The 21,469-nt window shown below is 49.3% G+C and overlaps 7 protein-coding genes across 7 annotated transcripts; 4 read left to right on the top strand and 3 right to left on the bottom strand.

The window, feature by feature from the left end:
- Window positions 1–36: 36 nt before the first annotated feature.
- Window positions 37–1,342, top strand: H6S33_012489 (uncharacterized protein; the record flags this gene model as incomplete). The annotated part of the gene is made up of 2 exons (XM_044843845.1): window positions 37–98; window positions 226–1,342. 2 exons carry the CDS (start codon window positions 37–39, stop codon window positions 1,340–1,342), a joined length of 1,179 nt encoding a protein of 392 aa, XP_044695138.1.
- A 2,009-nt stretch (window positions 1,343–3,351) lies between these two features.
- H6S33_012488 (uncharacterized protein) lies at window positions 3,352–4,132 on the top strand (the record flags this gene model as incomplete). Its single annotated transcript, XM_044843844.1, has 2 exons — window positions 3,352–3,797; window positions 3,853–4,132. The coding sequence occupies 2 exons, from the start codon at window positions 3,352–3,354 to the stop codon at window positions 4,130–4,132; spliced, it is 726 nt and encodes a 241-aa protein (XP_044695137.1).
- Window positions 4,133–4,496: 364 nt separating this feature from the next.
- On the top strand, window positions 4,497–8,638 carry H6S33_012487 (uncharacterized protein; the record flags this gene model as incomplete). Its single annotated transcript, XM_044843843.1, has 11 exons — window positions 4,497–4,602; window positions 4,660–5,109; window positions 5,256–6,014; window positions 6,085–6,174; window positions 6,266–6,683; window positions 6,733–6,785; window positions 7,047–7,183; window positions 7,247–7,400; window positions 7,455–7,590; window positions 7,643–8,082; window positions 8,145–8,638. 11 exons carry the CDS (start codon window positions 4,497–4,499, stop codon window positions 8,636–8,638), a joined length of 3,237 nt encoding a protein of 1,078 aa, XP_044695136.1.
- Window positions 8,639–8,791: 153 nt separating this feature from the next.
- Window positions 8,792–9,929, bottom strand: H6S33_012486 (uncharacterized protein; the record flags this gene model as incomplete). The annotated part of the gene is made up of 2 exons (XM_044843842.1): window positions 8,792–9,430; window positions 9,510–9,929. 2 exons carry the CDS (start codon window positions 9,927–9,929, stop codon window positions 8,792–8,794), a joined length of 1,059 nt encoding a protein of 352 aa, XP_044695135.1.
- Window positions 9,930–10,512: 583 nt separating this feature from the next.
- On the top strand, window positions 10,513–12,599 carry H6S33_012485 (uncharacterized protein; the record flags this gene model as incomplete). The annotated part of the gene is made up of 4 exons (XM_044843841.1): window positions 10,513–10,752; window positions 10,811–11,102; window positions 11,165–12,231; window positions 12,297–12,599. The coding sequence occupies 4 exons, from the start codon at window positions 10,513–10,515 to the stop codon at window positions 12,597–12,599; spliced, it is 1,902 nt and encodes a 633-aa protein (XP_044695134.1).
- Window positions 12,600–15,167: 2,568 nt separating this feature from the next.
- Window positions 15,168–17,799, bottom strand: H6S33_012484 (uncharacterized protein; the record flags this gene model as incomplete). Its single annotated transcript, XM_044843840.1, has 8 exons — window positions 15,168–15,341; window positions 15,396–15,698; window positions 15,751–15,900; window positions 15,955–16,572; window positions 16,636–17,213; window positions 17,287–17,353; window positions 17,414–17,557; window positions 17,659–17,799. The coding sequence occupies 8 exons, from the start codon at window positions 17,797–17,799 to the stop codon at window positions 15,168–15,170; spliced, it is 2,175 nt and encodes a 724-aa protein (XP_044695133.1).
- Window positions 17,800–18,808: 1,009 nt separating this feature from the next.
- On the bottom strand, window positions 18,809–20,022 carry H6S33_012483 (uncharacterized protein; the record flags this gene model as incomplete). The annotated part of the gene is made up of 4 exons (XM_044843839.1): window positions 18,809–19,069; window positions 19,137–19,496; window positions 19,571–19,744; window positions 19,831–20,022. The coding sequence occupies 4 exons, from the start codon at window positions 20,020–20,022 to the stop codon at window positions 18,809–18,811; spliced, it is 987 nt and encodes a 328-aa protein (XP_044695132.1).
- Window positions 20,023–21,469: the final 1,447 nt, after the last annotated feature.

Here is a 21,469-nt window from a genome sequence, read left to right as displayed (position 1 = left end):
TCCATCACCACCACCACAGACACCAATTCATCCCAAATGTCGAGCCCTCAGATGTATGTTGCGAGCACCACTGCTCCCGTCAACATTGCCGTCATCAAGTATGTCCCATCATCCCCAGTCCCTACTTCACCGCACCTCACCTACCCCGCCATCTGCCCCTATTCCCCCAATTGCCCCCCACCCAATCACACGCATACTAACCTCCCCCCCCCCCCCCCACTACAGATACTGGGGCAAGCGCGACACAAAGCTCAACCTCCCCACCAACTCCTCCCTCTCCGTAACCCTCTCCCAATCCGACCTGCGCACCCACACCACCGCCGCCTGCTCCCCCACCTTCGCCGAAAACCGCCTCTACCTCAACAACGAGCCGCAGGACGTCTCCGGCGCGCGCCAGCAGGCCTGCTTCCGCGAACTCAAGGCCCTCCGCAAGAAGCTCGAGGACGCAGACCCCGCCCTGCCAAAGCTCAGCGAGTACAACGTGCACATCGTCTCGGAGAACAACTTCCCGACCGCCGCGGGGCTCGCATCCTCTGCGGCCGGCTTTGCCGCCCTCGTGCGTGCCATTGCGGACTTGTATGAGCTGCCCGACTCGCCCACGGACCTGTCGCGCATTGCACGCCAGGGATCGGGCTCCGCGTGCCGCTCCCTCTTCGGCGGGTATGTAGCCTGGGAGATGGGCACCGCCGCGGACGGCTCCGACTCCCTCGCCGTCCAGGTCGCCGACGCAGCGCACTGGCCGACCATGCGCGCCGCCATCCTGGTCGTGTCGGCCGCCAAGAAGGGCGTCTCCTCCACCAGCGGGATGCAGGCCACCGTCGCCACCTCCGAGCTGTTTGAGCACCGCGCTAAACACGTAGTGCCGAAGCGCATGGCCGCCATGAAGAAGGCCGTGCTCGAGAGGGACTTTGAGAGCTTCGCGGCACTGACAATGGCCGACTCGAACCAGTTCCATGCGGTGTGTCTGGACACTATGCCGCCCATCTTCTACCTTAACGATGTCTCGCGCGCGAGCATCCGTGTCGTGGAGGAGATTAATAGGGTTGCAGGGAGGGCGGTCGCGGCGTATACGTTTGATGCGGGCCCGAACTGCGTCGTGTACTACGAGGAGGCGGATGAGGCGCTTGTTCTCGGCGCGCTGAGGAGCCTTACGGCCGGTGTGGCCGGGTGGGAGGCGAGGGAGGTGGTGGCGAGTGTGCCGGCCAGTTTTGATGAAAAGGTGGGGGAGAATCTGAGGGAGGGGGTGAGCAGGGTTATTTTGACCAGTGTGGGTGGGGGGCCTGTGAAGACGGGGGAGAGTCTGATTGATGCGCAGGGGCTGCCGAGGGCGTTGAGCAAGTAGACTTGTTGTAATAATCTTTTTTTTTTCTTTTGTGGTTTTGGCGGAGACTACTACTGCTGCTGCTGCTGCTACTGCACGGCTTATACCTTTGCTCTGCGCGATATATATAGCAATAAATAAACTACTTTCAGTGCCCATGTTGGGGCGTGATCTAGAGTATTAGGTGTATGAGAGGTACGAGTGATGCCATGTGATCCGATTGAAAGAAATCTACCCCAATATCATGATATCGATTGATTGATTGGTAATTCATTACCCCATCATGATATCGAAAATGTTTCGTTAAACCCCAATCGTATATCAGGCCATGAATGGAGTCTAAAGACGAGGGAGGGATGAGATCTATGTATAGTTCTTAGTCGTATAAAATCATGGGAAGGCACCCATTTTACACCAAAAAATGCCACTTTTCAGCATGGTCCTAGACCACCAATTGTCATGAATTATTTCTGAGAAAATTGGAAGACTATATATTTCTGCATATGAATAATCGCTCTATCAGCTGAAAATCACAATATTACACACTTCTAGCATGAGTTGTGTTGGTTTTGTTACGTTGAGTTGCAAAAAATGCGCTAAGCTGACCTAAATCTCCAAGTCTCTCTACTTCTAGCTCATGTAACTTGACTTCAGAGAGTGCCCCTTTTATATTTATTAAATTTGATAGCCAATATTTTCACTCCCCAAAGCCTTGTGTATTATTGATGGTAATTGCACGGGCAAGGGGGGGGGGGGGGGACCATTGTGGTACACAAGCACCTCTAGCTCTGTCATGCACACCATTACTCGGATCTACCACTGATGGTGTTGTGAGTGCTGACCGGTGATCACTACACGCCCAAATTTGGGTGGAATATGGGGAATACGCAAGTGCACCTCTTTCCTGGCCCTGGATCTCATTGATATTGCTAAGAATGGCATGGTAGATAAATACGAGGCACGGCTGACGAACCCCCCTTCCGGAGAGCTGACAGAGAGACCTGGAGGTGGGAGGCTGGCTTCAAACATTTCTCGTCGTCATGGTCTTGTACATGATGTGGTGTCTAGCTTACATTGAATTATGCGTAGCAATGATAAGCGGGGAGGTCTTGCTCTGCTGGCTGGCTGGTGGTGTTCTGGTCGTTAGTCTTAAGGCCTTGACTGTAATTGGGCATTCGGGCTACTCCCTCGAAATTGAGGGGGGGGGGGGGGGGGGGGGGATGAGGGGCAGATGTGGCTTCTACAATTTCATGCGTGATACAACATGCCAAACCTTCTGGAGGTGTTTATGGCGGACGTTGACTTGGGGCATAGAGACAGGCTTAAATACACATATTGATGATGTTCAAGGGATGTTTGCCGCTGACGGGACTAGTAATAGTATTGTAATATCAGATGACCAGTTCTCTCAGGAGAAGAAGTTCGGAGGATATAGCTCGGGTCAGAAAATGGAGGGACGTGGATGGAGGCAGGATTGATACGTCCTGTACGCGAGCTATACAAGTAGCCATGTCCCATCTAGTCTGCGAGTTCGAACTTGATATTGAGAGGGCTTTGATTTACAGCTATCAAGATGAATGAGAAGGTAAGGTGCATCTGAGCGTTGGTCCGTTGATATTTACGATATGCTAGTATGAGTAAATCAAAGGCGTACATTACCATGAGCACGTTGATCAGAGTCCACTGTCTAAGAGAATTTCCAACTCTTGCTCAGGGCCATTGCCCACCTTGAATATTAAATACAGACTCTTCTATGAGGGCTAAGCTATAATGAGTATTTGTTACTGTTTAATTCTGCTCGAAAAGCCATCATCACTCCAGACGCTAGAGGCGAGTGATAGACCATGATTTACCACTGAGGCTATTCCACACAGGGTTAGGGTTCCACCGGATCAGCGCAAACCAAAATTCCATGATCGGCGGGAGATCCCAGAACTCGCACGCACCCCGCCACATCAACTCTCACTCGCCGCTCGCCCACCCCCCCCACTACTCCCCGGCGCACAATCACCAAAAAGCCCCAAAAAGCGATGAGTGACCCCAAACCCACCGGCACCACCGCGGTCCCCGAGGCGCCCGTCTGCCCCGTGGACCACAGCACGCGCTCCGCATGGCTCAATGCTACTACGAAGCCGTCGGCGTCGTGCGACTCGTCGAGCATGGACCAGACGCTGCCGGCCAACCACCCGCCGCTACCGCTACCGCAGGAGGCGGGGCTCGGCACGGAGCGCGAGGTCTCCTCGATCCCGCGCGCGGGGTCCGAGGGGAGCAACTCGGAGCACGACCCGCACACGACGAGGGGCGCGAATGGCCGCTGGATATATCCCAGTGAGGAGATGTTTTTCAATGCCATGAAGCGAAAGGACTGGGACCCGAAGGCGGAGGATATGAGGACCATTGTGCCTATACATAATGCTGTCAATGAAAGGGCGTGGAAGGAGATTAAGGAGTGGGAGAAGGGGAGGGGGAGCGAGAAGTGAGTTCTGCCTTTCTGGTACTCTGGGGAATCGGCTTTGACAATTGCGTTGTAGGTGTGGCGGACCGAAGCTTGTCTCCTTCTCGGGCGACTCGCAGAAGCTGACGCCGAAAGCACGGATGAGGGTGCTGTTTGGGTACCATGCGCCGTTCGACAGACACGACTGGACGGTCGACCGCTGCGGGAAGAAGATCGACTATGTGATTGACTTCTACAGCGGGAAGCACGACCCCAAGCAGCCAGAGGCGGTGAGCTTCTACCTGGACGTCAGGCCAAAGCTCAGCGTGGAGGGCGTCACGATGAGGGCGCAGAAGTGGTTTGGGTCGTTCTTCTAGGGGCAGAGCTAGAGCAGAGCTGCGTGTATTTTTAATTCTAGATGTATATACGGTGAGTTGTGGGGGGGGTGGGGGGGGTGGGGGTGTATATACATACTCAAGCTGGGGCAATTCCACTCTGTGCTGTAGATATCATTAGCAAGTAGAGTAGAGTAGATATTTAGACGTCCATTCTATCATTACCATGCTACCAAAGAGAAGAGCCCTTGGCTGTGCCGTGTGCTAGCGTTACCAGCACCCTTGCGTGTCACGTGCGGAAACACGTTAAAGTGCTCCCGGGCCCTGGACGCGTCCTCCAGCCGTCCACCGCCGTCCACCGCCGTCCGCTGTCCGTCAGAGCACAGACACCAACACCAGCACCAACATGTCTTCCGACGACGGCGACGACGACGACCTGGATCGCGATATCTCCTACTCTTACTCTTGCTCGTTTCCCAAAGAGCTGGAGAAAGCTCAAGGCAATGGTAAAGGTCTGCGCTTTTATGTTTCTGTCTTTAGCTAATGTCGTCCTAATGAATGGAATGCAGGTACAGCCAACTCAGTCCCCATATCCAGCGACGATGATAATGAGGACGATGACGACCTGGGCTATATCCCAGTGCCGCGCAGAAAGTCTGCATCTGCACCCGCGCCCTCTCTACCTGCAGCTGCAGCCCAGAAAGAGTCTCCAGACCCACCTTCAGAAGAAGAAGAAGAGGAAGAAATAGCAGCAACTCCCCCAATCAAAGAAGAGGTCAGGACCGTCAAGCACGAGCACGGCAAAGGTGACCGCGTTCTATGGTCCGGGGGCGAAGAAGAAAACGGCTACGAGGAGTGGAACCGCAAGAGGAAGGAAACTGCGGGGAGCAGGAAGCGCAAGGCCTCTGCGGTCTCGACGGGTGAGAAGAAGGTCAGGGCCGATCGCAAAGAAGCTCCAGGGCGAAAGGGACCTTCTGCTGGCACTGCTATTAGGAAGGCATCTGGGACTAATGGAGGAGGTATGATACACCTTTTCTGGTTTCTTGTTAACCAATATTACGCTTTTATTCCTACTTCCTATTGTCTATATAGCTATCTTTTGTACATATCTAAATACGAATCCTATATGATTCCTAAAAGCCCATGCTGATACCACTCCTCATAGTGAGCTCTCACCAAAGGCCCCACCTCACCACAGCAAACGCCGACACCCCCGACCCTTCCCTCTCAGAAATCAAACTCCCGCAACACCTCCTCGCCCGCCGCCGCGCCCTCGACCGCACCGCCGCCTCCCTCGACTCCACGACCCCACACCCCGCCCTCCGCCTCCCCCCGGACTCCAGCGACCTCTTCCACGACACCGAAAATACCACCCTTGCCACCAAACCGGCCTTCAAGACCACCCCCAGCGCCCCCTACGCCGACATCCCCCTCCCAACCTCCCTCGGCGTCATCCCCGCGCCCATCGCCCAATACCTGCGCTCCTACCAAGTCGCCGGCGCCGCCTTCCTGCACCGCAACTTCGTCTTCCAGACCGGCTGCATCCTCGGCGACGACATGGGGCTCGGCAAGACAGTCCAGGTCATCGCCTTCCTGACGGCCGCCTTCGGCAAGACCGCCGACGAGCGCGACAGGAAGCGCATGCGCAAGATGCGGCGCGCGGAGAGATGGTATCCGATAGTGCTGGTGATATGTCCTGGCACCTTGATTGCGAATTGGTGTAGTGAGCTGGAGACGTGGGGGTGGTGGGCGGTCGAGGTGTTTCATGGGAGTAAGGAGCAGAGGACGGCGGCGGCGGAGGCGGCGAGGAGTGGCATGTGCGAGATTATGATTACGACGAGTACGACGTATAAGAATCATAGGGATGAGGTGAATAGGGTGGAGTGGGATTGTGTCATTGTGGATGAGTGCCATGTTATCAAAGGTATGCATATTCGCAATATATATATATTTACAGGCTTTGGTGTTGGACGGTACTTAATGACAATATACAGAGCGCAAATCACTCGTCACCCAGGACCTGAACCGGATCAACGCCCTCTGCCGAATCGGCCTTACTGGCACCGCCATCCAGAACAAATACGGTATGCCCCTCTTGCTTATGTCAATGATCACTTTTTACCCCCAGTGTCAATGATCGCACCACCCACTTTTCCCCGCTAACAACACCCGCAGAGGAACTCTGGACCCTCCTCAACTGGTGCCGCCCGGGCGCGGTCTCCACCATCTCCGAATGGAAATCCACCATCTGCGCGCCCCTCAAGATCGGGCAATCGCACGACGCCACTCTCCGGCAGGTTGGCGTCGCGCGCGAGGTCGCCCGCCTGCTGGTCAACAACCTGCTGCCCAAGATGTTCCTGCGGCGGATGAAGAGCCTGATCGCGGACCAGCTGCCCAAGAAGAGCGACAAGGTTGTGTTCTGCCCGCTGACGGCGCGGCAGAAGGTTGCGTACGAGAACTTTCTGGAGAGCGATGCGGTGGTGGGGATCAGGATGAGTGGGGAGGCGTGTGGGTGTGGGAGTGGCGCGAAGAGGGGGGCGTGCTGCTATGCGAAGGTGCCGGATGGGAGGAGGTGGAAGGATGCGGTGTTTCCGTGAGTGATGTTGAGTGGTGGGGGAGAGGGGAGCGCTGACGGGGTGTAGGTGTATACAGAGGATACAGCAGCTGAGCAATCATTTGGCGAATTGGGTTCCGAGTGTGTTGTACCCTTTTTTACTTCCTTGTGGTATCGTCGATGTATAGGATTGCGGAAACCTTATGAGAGGGACCATTGTTTGAGACCTTGAATTACAAGGAGCTTGCTACGAGCCTAATATAAAGTCCTTCGTGTGGCTTATATGCTTGCAGAGGTCCTTGCTTCTCAAGATGTCAAACAATGACTCCTCCACAACTAAGGCTTCTGTGATTTTCTGTACCGATAGCTAGCACAATGGCCCTGACTAACACGGACCTCTAGCAAACGAAGACCCTACCGATAAACGCAAAGCAAAGCTCGAGCTCCTGAAACTCTGCCTACCCGACGAGTGGGAGATGATAAGTCGTCGAGAGCAACTCCCGAACTACATGGACCCCGAGATGTGCGGGAAATGGATCGTACGTGCCCGCCCGAGGTCCGAGTGATATCTGGTGTATATACTCATATGTGGATGTGTGCAGGTCTTGCGAAAGTTACTCAAGTTCTGGCACGATAATGAGGACAAGGTCTTGATCTTCTCGTATAGTATTTCGCTGCTCAAGATACTGTTTACGCTGTTCCAGACGACAGAGTACAACGTTAGCTATCTGGACGGCTCCATGCCATTGGAGGATCGTAGGTTTTCCACAGCATGGTTGTTTCCCCCGACAGGACTGACTGTATGGGTAGGAGCAAAGGCCGTTTATAAGTTTAATAATGACCCTGAGCAGTTTGTATTTCTTATATCTACCAGAGCCGGCGGTGTAGGGTTAAACATCACCGCCGCCAACAAAGTAGTAATCTTCGACCCCAACTGGAATCCCAGGTAAGGGCGCAAACACACCATCACTAAGCGCTGCTATACTGATCCCCCCTAGTTACGATCTCCAAGCCCAAGACCGCGCCTACCGCATCGGCCAAACGCGCGACGTTGAAGTCTTCCGCCTCATCTCCGCCGGCACAATCGAAGAGATCGTCTACGCGCGCCAAATCTACAAGCAGCAGCAGGCAAACATCGGCTACGGGGCCTCCGAGGAGCGGCGGTACTTCTCGGGCGTGCAGGGCGACAAGGCGAACAAGGGCGAGCTGTTTGGGCTCCAGAACCTGTTCTCGTTCCAGGAGAACACCATCCTGAAGGAGATTGTCAATAAGACGAATGTGGCCGAGTCGAAGGCGGGGGTTGCGGTGGCGGGGCTGGAGCTGGGCGGGTGGGAGGAGGAGGAGGAGGGGGAGGAGTTTGAGGAGGATGTGGATGGCATGAATGCGTTGAATCAGTTGGCGGCGATTGTGGCGGGGGAGAGGTCGGCGGGGGAGAATAGTAGGTTTTTGGAGTCCGCTTTTTTGGTACTGTGCTTTCGGCTTTGTTCTGACAGTTTGCAGAGAAGAAGAAGGCGCAGAATCCGGTCTCGGCAATCCTTGCGGAAGCTGGGATCTCATATACTCATGAGAATTCAGAGGTCATTGGCACATCTAAAGTCGAAGCCCAAATCAGCAAGCGGGCAGCGCGAGCATCGAAAGATGCAGATATGGGAGACAGGATAGTTTTTGACAGCACAGAGACTAGGGGTCACGGGCTCCTCAAGGGATACAGGTTCCACCCTCCAGCAGATGTCATGAGAAGGCAATTCTGCACCATGGCAAAGGTGTTTGGAATCGAGGATGTGGGTGAGTTTGCACTTTTGGTAGAAAGCTGGACACAGCAGCAGAGGAGGGATGCGCTGGATAAGTTTTACAAAATGAGAAGGGATACCCTGGCAAAGGGGGAAGAGGTCAAACTAGAAGATGTGCAGCCGGAGGAAGTCCTGCTTGGGGAGACGGCGCAAGATGAAGTGTATATTGAGATTGAGGATGACGACGACGATGATGAGCTGTAGATGGCAAGTCTTTCCATGCAGTGCACTTTCCACCACCACCCTCCTTTCCCCTCTATTGGGATAATGTACAAAGAATTTAATAATATTGGATGAGGGCATTTCGGCCCACTCCATTACAAAATCCAGGGTGATTCAAAATATATAAATTGAAATTTACACCACCGCCTCCTCTCCAGCCGGCACAGCCTGAATTCCCGCCAACAGCTCTGGGCGGTTCTGTGCCATAACTCTTCCAATCTTCTCCAACATATCGTCGGACAAGACGGGCTTGCCCAAAGCTTTCCTCTCCTCCCTGAGCTTCCTGTTGAGCTCCTGGACCGGTGTCAAAATCCTTGCCTGGGCCAGTTCCTGTCTTGCCTTTTCCTCCGCAGTTTTCTTGTCGATGTAGCTCTGGTCGTGCCTTGTCCTGAACTTGGAGTACTTGTTTCGGAGCTCATCAATCACGCCCGCTGGCATTGGTGGGATCAACAAGGTTGGCTTGAAGGTGGTGTTATCGACATCGTAGATCTTGGTATCGACGGCTGTGTCGGCATGCTTGGGGGCCTCCTTCTCAGGCCATGGGATCGTGACACCTTCCATATCAGGGACCAATCTCTCCCAAGTTCTTGCCTTTGTCTTCTTGTTGGTAAAGATCTTTGACATTTTGATATTGGCAATGATCGTATCTTTAGGAATACCGGTCTCAGGATCGGGCAGAGGGTATACGAGGCGGACATCTTCGTATTTGACGGGTGCTTCCATGTAGAATACTGGGCTACTCCCCTCAGTCGCATCAGGATTTAATATAGGAACCTTTTTTACAACAAGATTGAGTAAGCATTTATTTTCCTAATTTTGAGGCCAAGACATGTATGTGCTCTGGAATAATTACCATATTCACTCCCTTGACGGTGAGCACATTGTTCTTCTTTTCCAGACTCTTAACAACTCCAATCTTATGCCTATCATGTCCCTTCAAGAGCACAACCCTATCTCCGGGGGCAATGTTCCAATATCTGATCCGCTGTTCCGCAGGGACAAATTGTGGCTGGAGTTTTTCTATGGGGACTGTTCCATACTCCTGGGCGTCCGCCTGCGTGATTGCCCTACGGGGAGCTATAGGTCCTAGCAAACGGTCCTCTTTTTCTGCCATGCGAGAGGCCTTAATTTGTTTTGCGATAACCTGTTTCCTGTGGTTTTCTTGTCGTATACCATCCTTCATGGCCGCCTTTTCCTTCCTCTCATTCCAGCGCGTGAGGACCCTTGAGGCCTGGTTTTTGGCCCGTAGACTGCGGTTCACAACCTTCAGCATGGTGACGGGGGGCAATTGTCGTATATCGATGGGGGTTCCGTGACCTTAGTGGGGGGGGATTCTGAGAATCTCAAGGTTCAATTGAAGCGCCAAGATTTACAGACAATGTTACCCTACGCCTACTCGTACATGCAGCTAACGCTGGACCCTTTCTCTTCTGTCCATACAAAAAGTACTGCATGCAAATGTATTTGATGAGGCGGATATTGTCGTAATTGTACATCAGGATGTATGTCATGATCCCCGTTCTGAATACTTCTCTCTAATTCGCTTCTCCACCTCAATTTCGAGTTCTCGGGAGCGTTGGCCTCTAGAGTTTGCTGTCGCCGTACGTCAATGACACTTAGGGCTAGGGTGCTTTATATGTTGCACGCACAAAACGGCGGGGTGGGCTTAGGGATAGAAACTGAGCCTCTTTAATCCTGGTCCGAAAATTTACCTAACTCGCGTGCCCCCCCCATTTCTATTCTATTCTCCTCCACACACAACGAACTCTCTCCACTACCACATCATATCCAACTACTAATACTGTCCTTTCCTCCAAACCTACCAGGATTTATTTTTTAAACAACAGGGTACGCCTATGGTCTCGATGCCGGAAACAAAGAGCCGCGAGGCTCTCGCAGATAATGATAATAATGGACTTGCCGGTATCCAAGTAAAGGGAGAAAAACGATCATTTTCAGACCAAGAAAATGCAAGCCCACTAAAGGGTCACACCAACAAGAGGACAAGAACTACCAAGTCGAGTACCCCAGAAGTACATTCAGCAAGCAGTATCTTTCGAAAATTCGTCACCAATGCTTTGAGTGAACATGCCATGGTTAGCCCCTCTGCGTCCTTCAATTTCTGCGAGATTCATCGCTGATAATGGATGGCAGGGGAACTCGGCAAACTACCAAGTGCTTCGACTAAAGTTCTCTGCGGATCCGTCCGAAGAAGATGCGCCATCGTCTCACGAATTACAAATGACTATCACGGCCCTTTCACAAAGAGTTTCACAATTGAACGGTTCCTGTTCAAGCCTTGTTCAAGATATCGTGGAATGCCAGTGGGTGGCAAGGAGCAGTGTTTTTGTAAGCGCGTATGTGCGGTTCTTGGGGAACCTGGTCAGTGCTCATTCTAGCTATATGGGAATGGTGACACGAATGTTGGTGGGTTTTTTTGGCTATCGTATGTTGCCAGTTATTTCGTGCGGTCCCTGGACGTATAGAAGTTAGCTAACCTTTGACCAGTACCAAGCTCTTTGGGGAAACTCCCAGATCATGACCAAGTATCAAGAGCAATGATTCGTGCCCGTGTTCACTACGCTTTACAATTTATTCTCGACTTGGTGCCAACAGCAATATTTTCGACTCTGTTCCCATCCCTGGTAGCTGAGTTTCCACACAAGAGTGACAAGAAGCAAGCCCACATAAATTACCTCCAGAATGTGCTGAAGGTCATCGAATATGCCCCTGCTCTACAGAATAGACTTTTGGCAATGATTACAGATCGGGTCATCAAGGTCGATGTTGAGATCCAGGTTAATGTTGAAGACTTAGAAGACGAGGAGGGCGAGGAGCTAGAAGCCGAGCTCACAGGAAATATACCGCAGCTTAAGGATACTTCAACTATCATAGAAGAGGATGATGATGAGTCAGATGGAGATGTGGAATATGATGATGATGATGAGGATACCGATGCAATCACGAATATCAGGGAGACGGTTGATAAGCTTGACTCAATGCTTTATATACTTTTCGAATATTATTCCAAGACCCTTCCCACAAAGTATAGTCATGAGCCTAAACCGAACGCCATGGATACGTTCGAACTAATGCTTCGAACGTTTGATAATACCATTCTGCCCACCCACCGCTCGCGGTTCACACAATTCCTCCTCTTCTGGGCTGCTCAGAAATCACCAGAATTCACCAATCATTTCTGCGTCTCCATTATCGAAAAAGCCCTCGACAACACTCGCCCTCAAAAAGCTCGCCAAGCAGCGGCCGCATACATCGCATCTTTCGTTGCAAGAGCAAAGACTATGACGAAGACGGATGTCAGAGTTGTTGTCAGGCTGCTTTGTCGATATCTTGGATTATTTGTGGACGAGAGATCCCATGAATGTCACGGTCCAGACACCACAAGATGGGGGGGCTTCTATAGCATTGTTCAAGCAGTTATGTATATCTTCTGCTTTAGGTGGAGAGATTTGAAGGAAGATGAGGAAGACGAATTTGGAATTGTGGAGGAAAAGTGGACATCAGGCTTGGACAATCTATGCAAGGCAGTCCTTTCAAAGTTCAATCCACTGAAGGTATATATCTCCTTGATGGTTCTTCATTGGTTAAGGGGATTACTAATGGGTCTATGGGTTTATAGGTATGCGCACCAACAGTCGTCGAAACATTTGCGAAGATTGCGGCCCATCTCCAGTTCATGTTTTGCTTCTCCGTTATCGAACAGAACAAACGAACAGGATTAGCCGGCGACGGCGAGCTCGAGAGCTACTTCCCGTTCGACCCTTACACTCTGAAGAAAAGCAAAATATGGATCGAAGATTACTACATCGAATGGCAGCCTGTTGAAGGTTTAGAGGACGATGACGAAGATAGTAGTGATGTCGATAATGATCCGGACGAGGAGGATGAACTAGACGAGGACGAAAGCGATGTGAGCAGGTAGATTTGACTTTTAGATTTTTGGCATTCATTCATATGTATTATAATCCGATCCCTTTAAAAGGTGGCGTCTGTTTTCTATTCTTTCGTTTTTTCTTACTTTTAACTGCACGGATTTCTTTGGGCAAAGGGTTGGGTAAGCGATTTTCATTTCGAAGTGGGCATGTTTGATTGGGTTCTAAGATTGGATGGTTGCACAGGGAACAAAAAGTTAGCGTTCTTCTTTTTATATTACAGGATCAGTTATGGAATGGAGACAGCCTTTCTTTCTTTTTACTTTCTTTTTCTTTACTTCATATGCCTTGAATCCGAAGCAATCATTCGGATTTTGTGTAGATATATCATTTCATGCACGTGCGAGAACATTCGCTCTGAACATACTTTCTATTTTCTTGCTGATAGCATTACACTTCGTTGGGATTGAGATTGATCCCAAATATACACTTTCAAACCAGCTTTCTGATTTTGTGGTTGAATCAGCAGGTAAACTAAATTAGACTAGAGGGACAAAAGTATAGAAGAGGGAAAACATATTTGTAATATGTAAATACCAATGATCAAACCTATCATGATCGGACATGCCGAGTGACAAACTATGATTAAACCGGTCAAACCGCGTGGCGCAGCCACTCTATAAAAGTATTTGTTGGAGCAATGACTTCGGTGGTATACAAGTGATATGCGGTGGTTACTCCTGACCGCAATGGGAGGGAGGTTTGTACTGGTATTGCCTGTACATGTGGTATTTGGCTATTCTGCTACAGGGTAACATTTTCAAATGTCGTAGCGTGGCCTAAGTACATGTAGACATATAGCGAGGAGCCCCGGCTGTAATGTTTTTTCTTTCCCTTTTTCCCAGGAGGTGTTAGTGGCCACAAAACCCGTGAGGAATATTTCTTTGGAAAAGAATCAGTAGTTATTCTTTTCTCCATAACCAAAGATTTACGTGCCAGATAATGCTGGCCGTCTAGCTAGGACCAGAGAGTAGACTTTAATTCTGGAGGCTTCACGCTGTAGTCAAATAGCAAATCCATAAGAAACAGTATCTAAGAGCCCCCCCCCCCCCCCCCCCCCTTTCTTCCCAAAACTCATATTTGAACGAACATTCACGATAACCTTAGACAAACCTGGTCATGGCTCATGAAACCCATATATGAGTGGCATCTCTGGCCACCATCATGAATACACCTTCATGCACTATCACTCGGTGGTCATAACGCAGGATAAGGCACTACCCATGGTGGTTCGCCCACGAGTATCAAGTGGTTTGCCTCCCCACGGTCCTCTATGTCAGGTTTTTGACGCACCGGGGTTTTTCTCATCTCATAAGAGACCAAGCGTCCTGTTTCCTTCCTACGGAGGATTGTAGCGCTAGTACCAATGTACCAAAACAGCTGAGACCAAAATAATCTCCTTGGTGGTAGCCTTGATCAGAATCCGACCCTTGCACTGTGGCTGTTGCCTGGGTAGGCACCTAGCCCTATTGCCTAGGTCTAAGACAGAGCACATGCTCACCTGCCGTAAGTGGCCCAGCCAAGACAAACTTTATTTACTCGACAACGTCAATGACATCACCGTAGTCAACAACAATTCTTTTTCTTATTCATCTTCAAAAATAAAACATATCGTACATCAACAACATAACCACACAACAGGCCTAAATGATAGAAAACAATAAGGCCTTTGAAGTACTAACTAGAATATGTCGTCAAGCACCCTCCTCCTAAAAAAGTCAGACCAAAGAAAAACACATGGTCTACAAATACCCAGAGCCAAACAAAATCAGAGAGCATAAAAAATTGATACGGCACCAAAAGAAACAAAGAACCAAAAAGAAAAAGAAAACCTTCGTTCGTAATCTCCCCTTTTTTTGACCATGATCTCGCTGAAAAGTTAAAGATCCACCTCTGCTCCAAATAAGAGAATTAAGTACTCTACATCTCATCACTAAATCATATCCCCCCCAACTTGCCTTAGCCGTTATCTTTGGTAACATCCCCTCGAAGGTAAACAAAGGCCCTAACACTTTCCTCCTCATATCAACGTCCTTCCAAATTTCTCCGTACCCAAGCGATCCTGTTATCGAACAGCACTCTCCCAAACTACTCCAGAGCTCCACCAGAACCATCGCGCGCGTAAAAAATAATAGCAAGAGATAGGAAAGAGAATAAAACTATAACTCCGTTACACACGCACACACAACACACACACAATAAAAAGGGGGATAAAGGGTTATTTACAAGGAGTTAACATGCTGAATCAGGAAAGTAGAAGAAATGTTAGGTGAATGAAGAAGGATGTAGTGAGTATGTAGGATATATGGAAAGATTGATATTTCCACCTAACATACGTGAACCACAAAGGAGAATTTGAAGCGAAAGAAACCCGATACCTTCCGTTCTATCCAAAGAAGCACCCAAGCTTTTGACCGGAAAGGGCAAAGGAAAAAAATATTGAAATGAGAATAAGGATTAAAATGTCAAGAGATATGAGCATTAGCTCATGCGTTATAGTCGGCGTTATACCTAGCGAAGGACACACGAATAAAAAGGACAGAAATAAGGTGATGTTGTTACAGGTGAACAGATATCAAATCTGTTGCCGCGAATCCACGTCCACAATTGGGGCATTTTCTTGACCTCGATGCGATCCTTTCGTCGGCACATTGCTTGCAGAAAACATGCCCGCATGATCTGATTGCAGTATTCTTGAAGCGATTTCTGCATACAGAGCAGAGGGCGATTTGCTTTTTGAAGGTTAGCATTATTATACCAAAAATCTCCATGAAATTATTACGTACCCTTAGTGCCTCAAGTTGTGAGTTCTCGCTGCCTTTCGGTTTGTTGCTTTCAAGCGCTCTCTGTGCATCTTCAAGCTTGACATGTAGTTTTTCAACCTCAATTTCGGCATCCCGCCTAGCAGATGCCTCCTTCGAAACAGCTAAATCACGATTTTTCAGAAAAGTACTGAGCTCCGTGACTTGTGACTTTAAAGATTCAATCGTGTTATTTTGCTCCGTGACTCGAGATTGAAGTTCGCGATTTTTAGTAATAAGGGTTTGCTGAGTCGTCCTCATTTCGGCGATCTGTTTCTCTAGGTTGCTCTATTTACTATTAGTGTCAAATCCTACTCCGAAACTAACATTTTTGACATACCATCAAATCTCGAACTTTCCTCTCCGCTTCCTTAAGTTGAGTAATTATCTCTGTACTCTTTGAGTTCTGGTTTTTCAGGGCTCGGTTCTCCGCTGAAAGAGTCTCTTTAGCTTTCATTGCTGAAAAGTACTTCTGGTCCGCCTTGTTCTTCTGCAAAGGAAATCAGCACCCAATCGTTGAAAAATTACTTTGAAGGGCCCGTACCTCTGCCTGTAGCCTTTTCATTCGGTCCTCATTTTCTTGAATACTTGTTACTTTCCTGGTGTTGTGTTCGAGGGCCTTCTTGAATGCTTGTTCCAAGCTCGGGAGTTCTTGAGCTAGGACTTTATAGGCTTTGTCCAATTGCTCGTGCTTCTGTCGAAGCTCCTCGAGTCCCATATCGGCAAATGTGGGATCTGACGGGAGAGTTTCCTTATCCAACTGCAGTCTTAATCGTTCAACCTCCATCTCCAAGGAAGCTATCCTAGAACCCCTAGTTTCCGCCAATTCGCTGAGCTCCTTTGTCGCCACTAGCTTCTGATCTTCCCTGGACTTGCGCTGTGTCTGATCCTGAATCAGCTCGTCTCTACCCGCCCGTACACGAGCCAAATCCTGCTCAGTTTTTGAAAGTTGTAGCTGCATATCCGAGATCACCACTTGCTGTTCCGCAAGAATGGTGTCTTTGTAGGCAGTGCGTTCGGCTTCTAGCTTTTCCGACCTTTCACTAAGCTCTTTATTGAGGGCTTCAATATGGTTATATCGAGTTGCTAAATCCTCAAGTTTAACTTTCAGGTTTTTGTACGCATCGCACGATGCAATATCTTCCTCGGATAGACGGCCGAACTAGAACCTCTAATAAGCCATATGCCCCATAAGTTTGCGCCCGATGACCCGGGGAGAAAATACCTTGATTGTAAATGTCGTAACCTTCTCCGATAACCTCGTGTTGTCTGTTTGCAATTGCTGCAATTCCTCCTTCTGCTTACAAGCAATAGCCTGCGCCTCCTTCCGAGCCTGCTCAGCATCCGCGACATTCCCCTCAGCAACCTTAGCATTGATTTCATGATCTTTTGCCGACTGTTCATCACTTGTACCTCCTTCTTTCTTGGAATCTGGACCGGTATTCGAATGAAACATTGCCTGGCGCTCAATCTTGGCCAATGTTTGACTCTTTAGCCGATCCACCTTTTTCTCGGCTGTCATATATTTTATAGTCGCCTCTGTGAGCCGCGCGTTCGCATCTTCCTTCTCCTTCATCAGTCGAGTGATTTCAACCTTGTGCGCTTTTTCGCTAGCCAAGAGGCTGCTTAGCCGTGCTTGCAGCGCGTCAACTTTGTCACTCTTTCCATGATCAGACGAAGTGGACTTTAGTGATTTAAAGAGTGCGTTTAACGAAGAAGTAATATGAACTTGTTTTTCCTTCAAATGTCCAGAAAACGTTGCGACATCGTCGAAAAGCAGTGAAGATGGGAATTCTGAAGAGGCTGATTGCATAACACGACCGTCAATTTTTTTTGTCGATCTTTCACGGGTCAGCAGCACACCAGTAAAACTCACCTCCATTAGTATAACCCCCACCGGCATGATCAGGTTGATCGGTAAGTAATCGGACTTCGTCGAGCAGCTATGCGTCAAAAACTCAGCCATAAACTCGAGAGGGGAAGAGTTCAAAGCTCGGCCTTACCTGATCCCACCAAGCATCTATGACCCTTAGATGGTCATCGTGATATGTTGACTTCTTTTCTAGCTCCTCTACTCTAATTTCGAGCATATTCCTCTCTCTCTTATACTCCATCATCTGCCTCCATATTGCTTCTTTTTGAAAATGCTTTGTTGTTAAGTCAAGGGTTAGTATTGAAAGGAGGAAACGGTGGGGAGTTGTTGTGAAGCGAGCTCTACCGAGGGGGGTTTAGAGGGGAGGCAACTTACGACTACATCTTCCTGGCTTTGGGGAAGCTGGTGTGAGTTTTGCTGGTTTGAAGAGGAGGAAGACTGAAGTGCTTGACGTTTGAGAGGGGGGGTAGAATCATCAGATGGTTCATGGGGAACGGATCTTTTCCGGTCTTCCATGGTAAGCACTGCGGTTCTCATGAGCCAGAAGGATCGGAAGGCCGATCCAGTTTGGAGGGTGTCTTGCTGATAGTTGATTTATGTAAAGAAAGAGTAAGATGAATGAGAGGAAAGATGAAGCACAACAAAGAGAAAGAGAAGGGGGGAGGAGAGGGGTGGGAGGGGGGTGGAGTAAGGGAAGAGGAAGATTCTCCTTTTCTCGCGGTGTCTTGACTGCTCGCAAAACGCGGAGGAGTGAGTGTTGCTTTGGATTCTGCGGCTGCTCAGCCTAACCCGCGGTCTGTGCCAAGCACATGATGAGTCATCAGCCGCTGCACAATAGCAGCGAAACCGATGCAGCATCCTGTGGGGTGAATTGACGGGTAGGTGAATGGATTGGTGGATGGATACGGCTGGATGATGGATGTGAGTGAAGAAGGAAGGTACACTACAAGGCTGGGATCCTGTTTATCTGCCTCTCATGACAATTGCTTTTGAGGTCATTTGTGTGTCCTTTAAGCCGGGGATCGAACACCAGATCGGTCCAGCAGGATCCACTTGATAATAATCGTTCTAGAGTTGGGCACTTGTCAACACGAATCATGGATTTGAGGAATGGGTCTACCGGAGGTGCCTAGCCAAATTCCCCCTTTATCATTCTACGAATACAATCAATCTCCTTTATACAATTCATACAAATCGCCCTTAAGCACTGACACTGGTCATTATATGGTTTGAACAGGACAAAACTAGGCTATCTGTCGCCCTTAAAAAGAAGTGAACAAAGCAAGGCATGCGCATCCTTGTAATAAGTAAAATTTCGAGGGAAATTGAGTATAAGAAAGTAAAAAAAATAGTATAATTCTACTGCCGCAGGAAACAAAAACAAAAAAATCATAACACTCGGAAACCGAATCACCCCTCACTCCCACGTCACCGGAAAAGCATTTTTATTATTTATTCCGGAGGAAACACCCAATGTTTCCTCCCTTCTTAACCCAATAACGGGACGTATTTATAAAAATAAATTCTAATTTGTGGTCTCCGCAGCAGGGGCAGGAGCAGCTTCGGTGGTTGTGGCAGCGGGAACGGGAGCGGGAGCATCAGAGGTGGCAGTGGTGGCAGCAGGAGGGTCCAGGTATTGCTTGTCCTGCCATGGACCATCGTCACTGAGTTCACAGCCGCCTTGGCAAGCACATTCACCACCGAATGCTACAGGAAGGTTCTCGGCGGGAATTTGCTTGAGAAGCTCGGATTTGTATCCTCCACCCAAAATGTTGATTTTATCAACCTAGAAAAAAACGTTAGCTCTAAGAGACACTTGAATCATAGCTATTGGGGGGGGGGGGGGCATTTACAGTAACAGGATCTAAGAACTTCTTCACGACGCCGAAGACACTAGAGAAACCCCAGGGGGCATTGATGATGTACAGCTTTCCTAGCCTTTCAGGGTAGTAGTTTTGCGAGATCTTCGAAACTTCGCTGACGAAGCCGTATACCGAAGAAATACTGGTGAGACCAACACCCTTCAGGTCCATGATGGTACAGCAGGTCTCAAGGAGCTTGCCAGACTTTCGCGAGCAAGCTGGAAGACGAGGGTTGGCGAGCTTCTCGTATTCGATAACGAGATTCTTGAGCATTCGGTCCATAGATGTGATCTTGTACATGGCAGTCAAGTCGATCTTTCCGAGCTGTTCGATGTAGACGGGGCGGCCGTCCTAGATTGGAGAGGCACTATGAGCTTCTGCAAATCTTTCTCGGGAGAGAGGAAGGTCGTGCATGAGACCCATACCTTATCAGTCTTGTGATAGTACTGGGGGTAGTACTCGAAGACTTTTGGCTTTTCGACATATTCGAAATCCTTCATGATCTCGTCCACCTTGAATTCCTTCCTCCAGGTCTCACAGTCTGTGAACATCTTCTTGGCTAAAGGAACATCGAATTTCCTGGCTCTTAAGAATCGGAGCTAAATAGATATCGATGATGATTAGCTATGACGACTCGCCAAGCATTGAAGAATTGTGTGGGGGGAGGGGGGATAGGTTAACGAACCAAGGTGATGGTGTCGAGTCTCTCTGTGTAACCCTCCTTCTCAAGCTCCTCCCTGAACTTGACGACCAAAGCATCGTGCTCAGGTGTGGTATGTCCTGGATGCCCAGGGCCGGTTGCAGGGTTTGTTGTTGGAAAGGTGTAATGATCGTACTTAGGATCAAGCTTCAGGTCGACGGTGCTAACTTCTCCCATTGTGATTAGGCGATTGGTATGTGTGGTCTAAAGCTGTAAAGTATGTGTTGGGTCTAAGAAGGATGTGTCTTGAAGTTAGTTTTAGTCCACACAGCTCGACAATAGATAGATATTGACAAAAAAGAACAGATCTTAGCGGGGGGTGGGTTTGTAGAAGAAGGAGGGGTTGACGAACACAAATGTGGAAATCAATGGATGGATTTGGGGGGGGTGGGAAGTGGCTATGAAATAACGACAAAATGCTTATGAACGAAAATGATTGAAAATAGAAAGGGAGAGGAAATATATGGTGACTGACTGACTGACTGACTGACTGACACGCAGTGATATGTATATGGAGAGAAGAAAGGAGAAGGGGAGAGGAGATGAAGCCACGAGCCCTTGTATATGTATATAGCAGAAGCGAGTGATGATGATAGGAGGAGGAGAAAGTCAGCGCGAGAGAGCCCAGCAGCTTGAATGGTTGGAGCGGAGTAGTGCAGAGGGTTAAGACCCAAACTTATTACCTACACTACATGTACATACGCTACATGATGTGCCTAGCAACCACAACCACAACCAGCAACCTAACAACGGCAATCCCAAGCCCCAAGCCGTAAGGGGTGAGGAGTGACACCGAGCGGCAATCCCAAACCAAAAAAGAACGAGTGTGGTGGGCTGGGGAAAGAAAAGAAAAGAAAAGAAGAAAATCCTGCCGGACGCTGTGGCCTCAAAAAGCTACCTAACTCTACCTTGTAACCCATTACCTACTCTATTCTCTAGAGTACCCAACCTCTACGTACGCCTCAACCCCCGTGCGCACGCCTCCAGTTTCCCTGAAATTGTAACTGATATGCGGCTTGCCGCATGCCCGAACTGAACGTCGTACTTCGGCTTACGCGGCGTTCGTTTGATGGCTTACCGGGGCTAATTTCGGCATTATATCATGTCTCACCGGGATCTCGGCCGTACAGACCGGATTATCGGGCACAGCAGCTACCACTCTAAAAGTACATACAGCTTCTGGGGCGTGACATCTCAAACAAACAAATCGGACACAGTAGAGTAGATACACGTCTTACTACATCTATTTGCATTACCACTACCAGTTCCTCGGTAGCTTTGCCATCTTCTTGCCTTCGTGTGAATCCAAAGTTGAATCTGCACACAAATGCCTGCTGGCCTGGCTGTTATGCATGGGGATATATTACCACCTGCATGGATATTACTGCATGTTCTATATAATAGCTACTAATTTCGGCTGATACCAGCGATATTACAATACGCTTTGGTTCACGAGCCTGTCCTGAGGGATCGAGCAGAGAGACGTGGCGATTACTGAGCAAGTATGTACCATGTCAAACACTGCTAGCCAGATATCAAAAACAATAAAGGCCTGTCCAGTATCTAACGAGACTGGCGGAAGCTCTTATATCTTGATAATCTGCAACCTTAAGCCCTGCAGGTA

The sequence above is a fragment of the Morchella sextelata genome (assembly GCF_020137385.1).
Source record: "Morchella sextelata strain SCLS chromosome Unknown scls_8, whole genome shotgun sequence".
Classification (NCBI taxonomy): Eukaryota; Fungi; Ascomycota; class Pezizomycetes; order Pezizales; family Morchellaceae; genus Morchella; species Morchella sextelata.
This window is presented reverse-complemented; position numbering and strand designations above follow the sequence as displayed.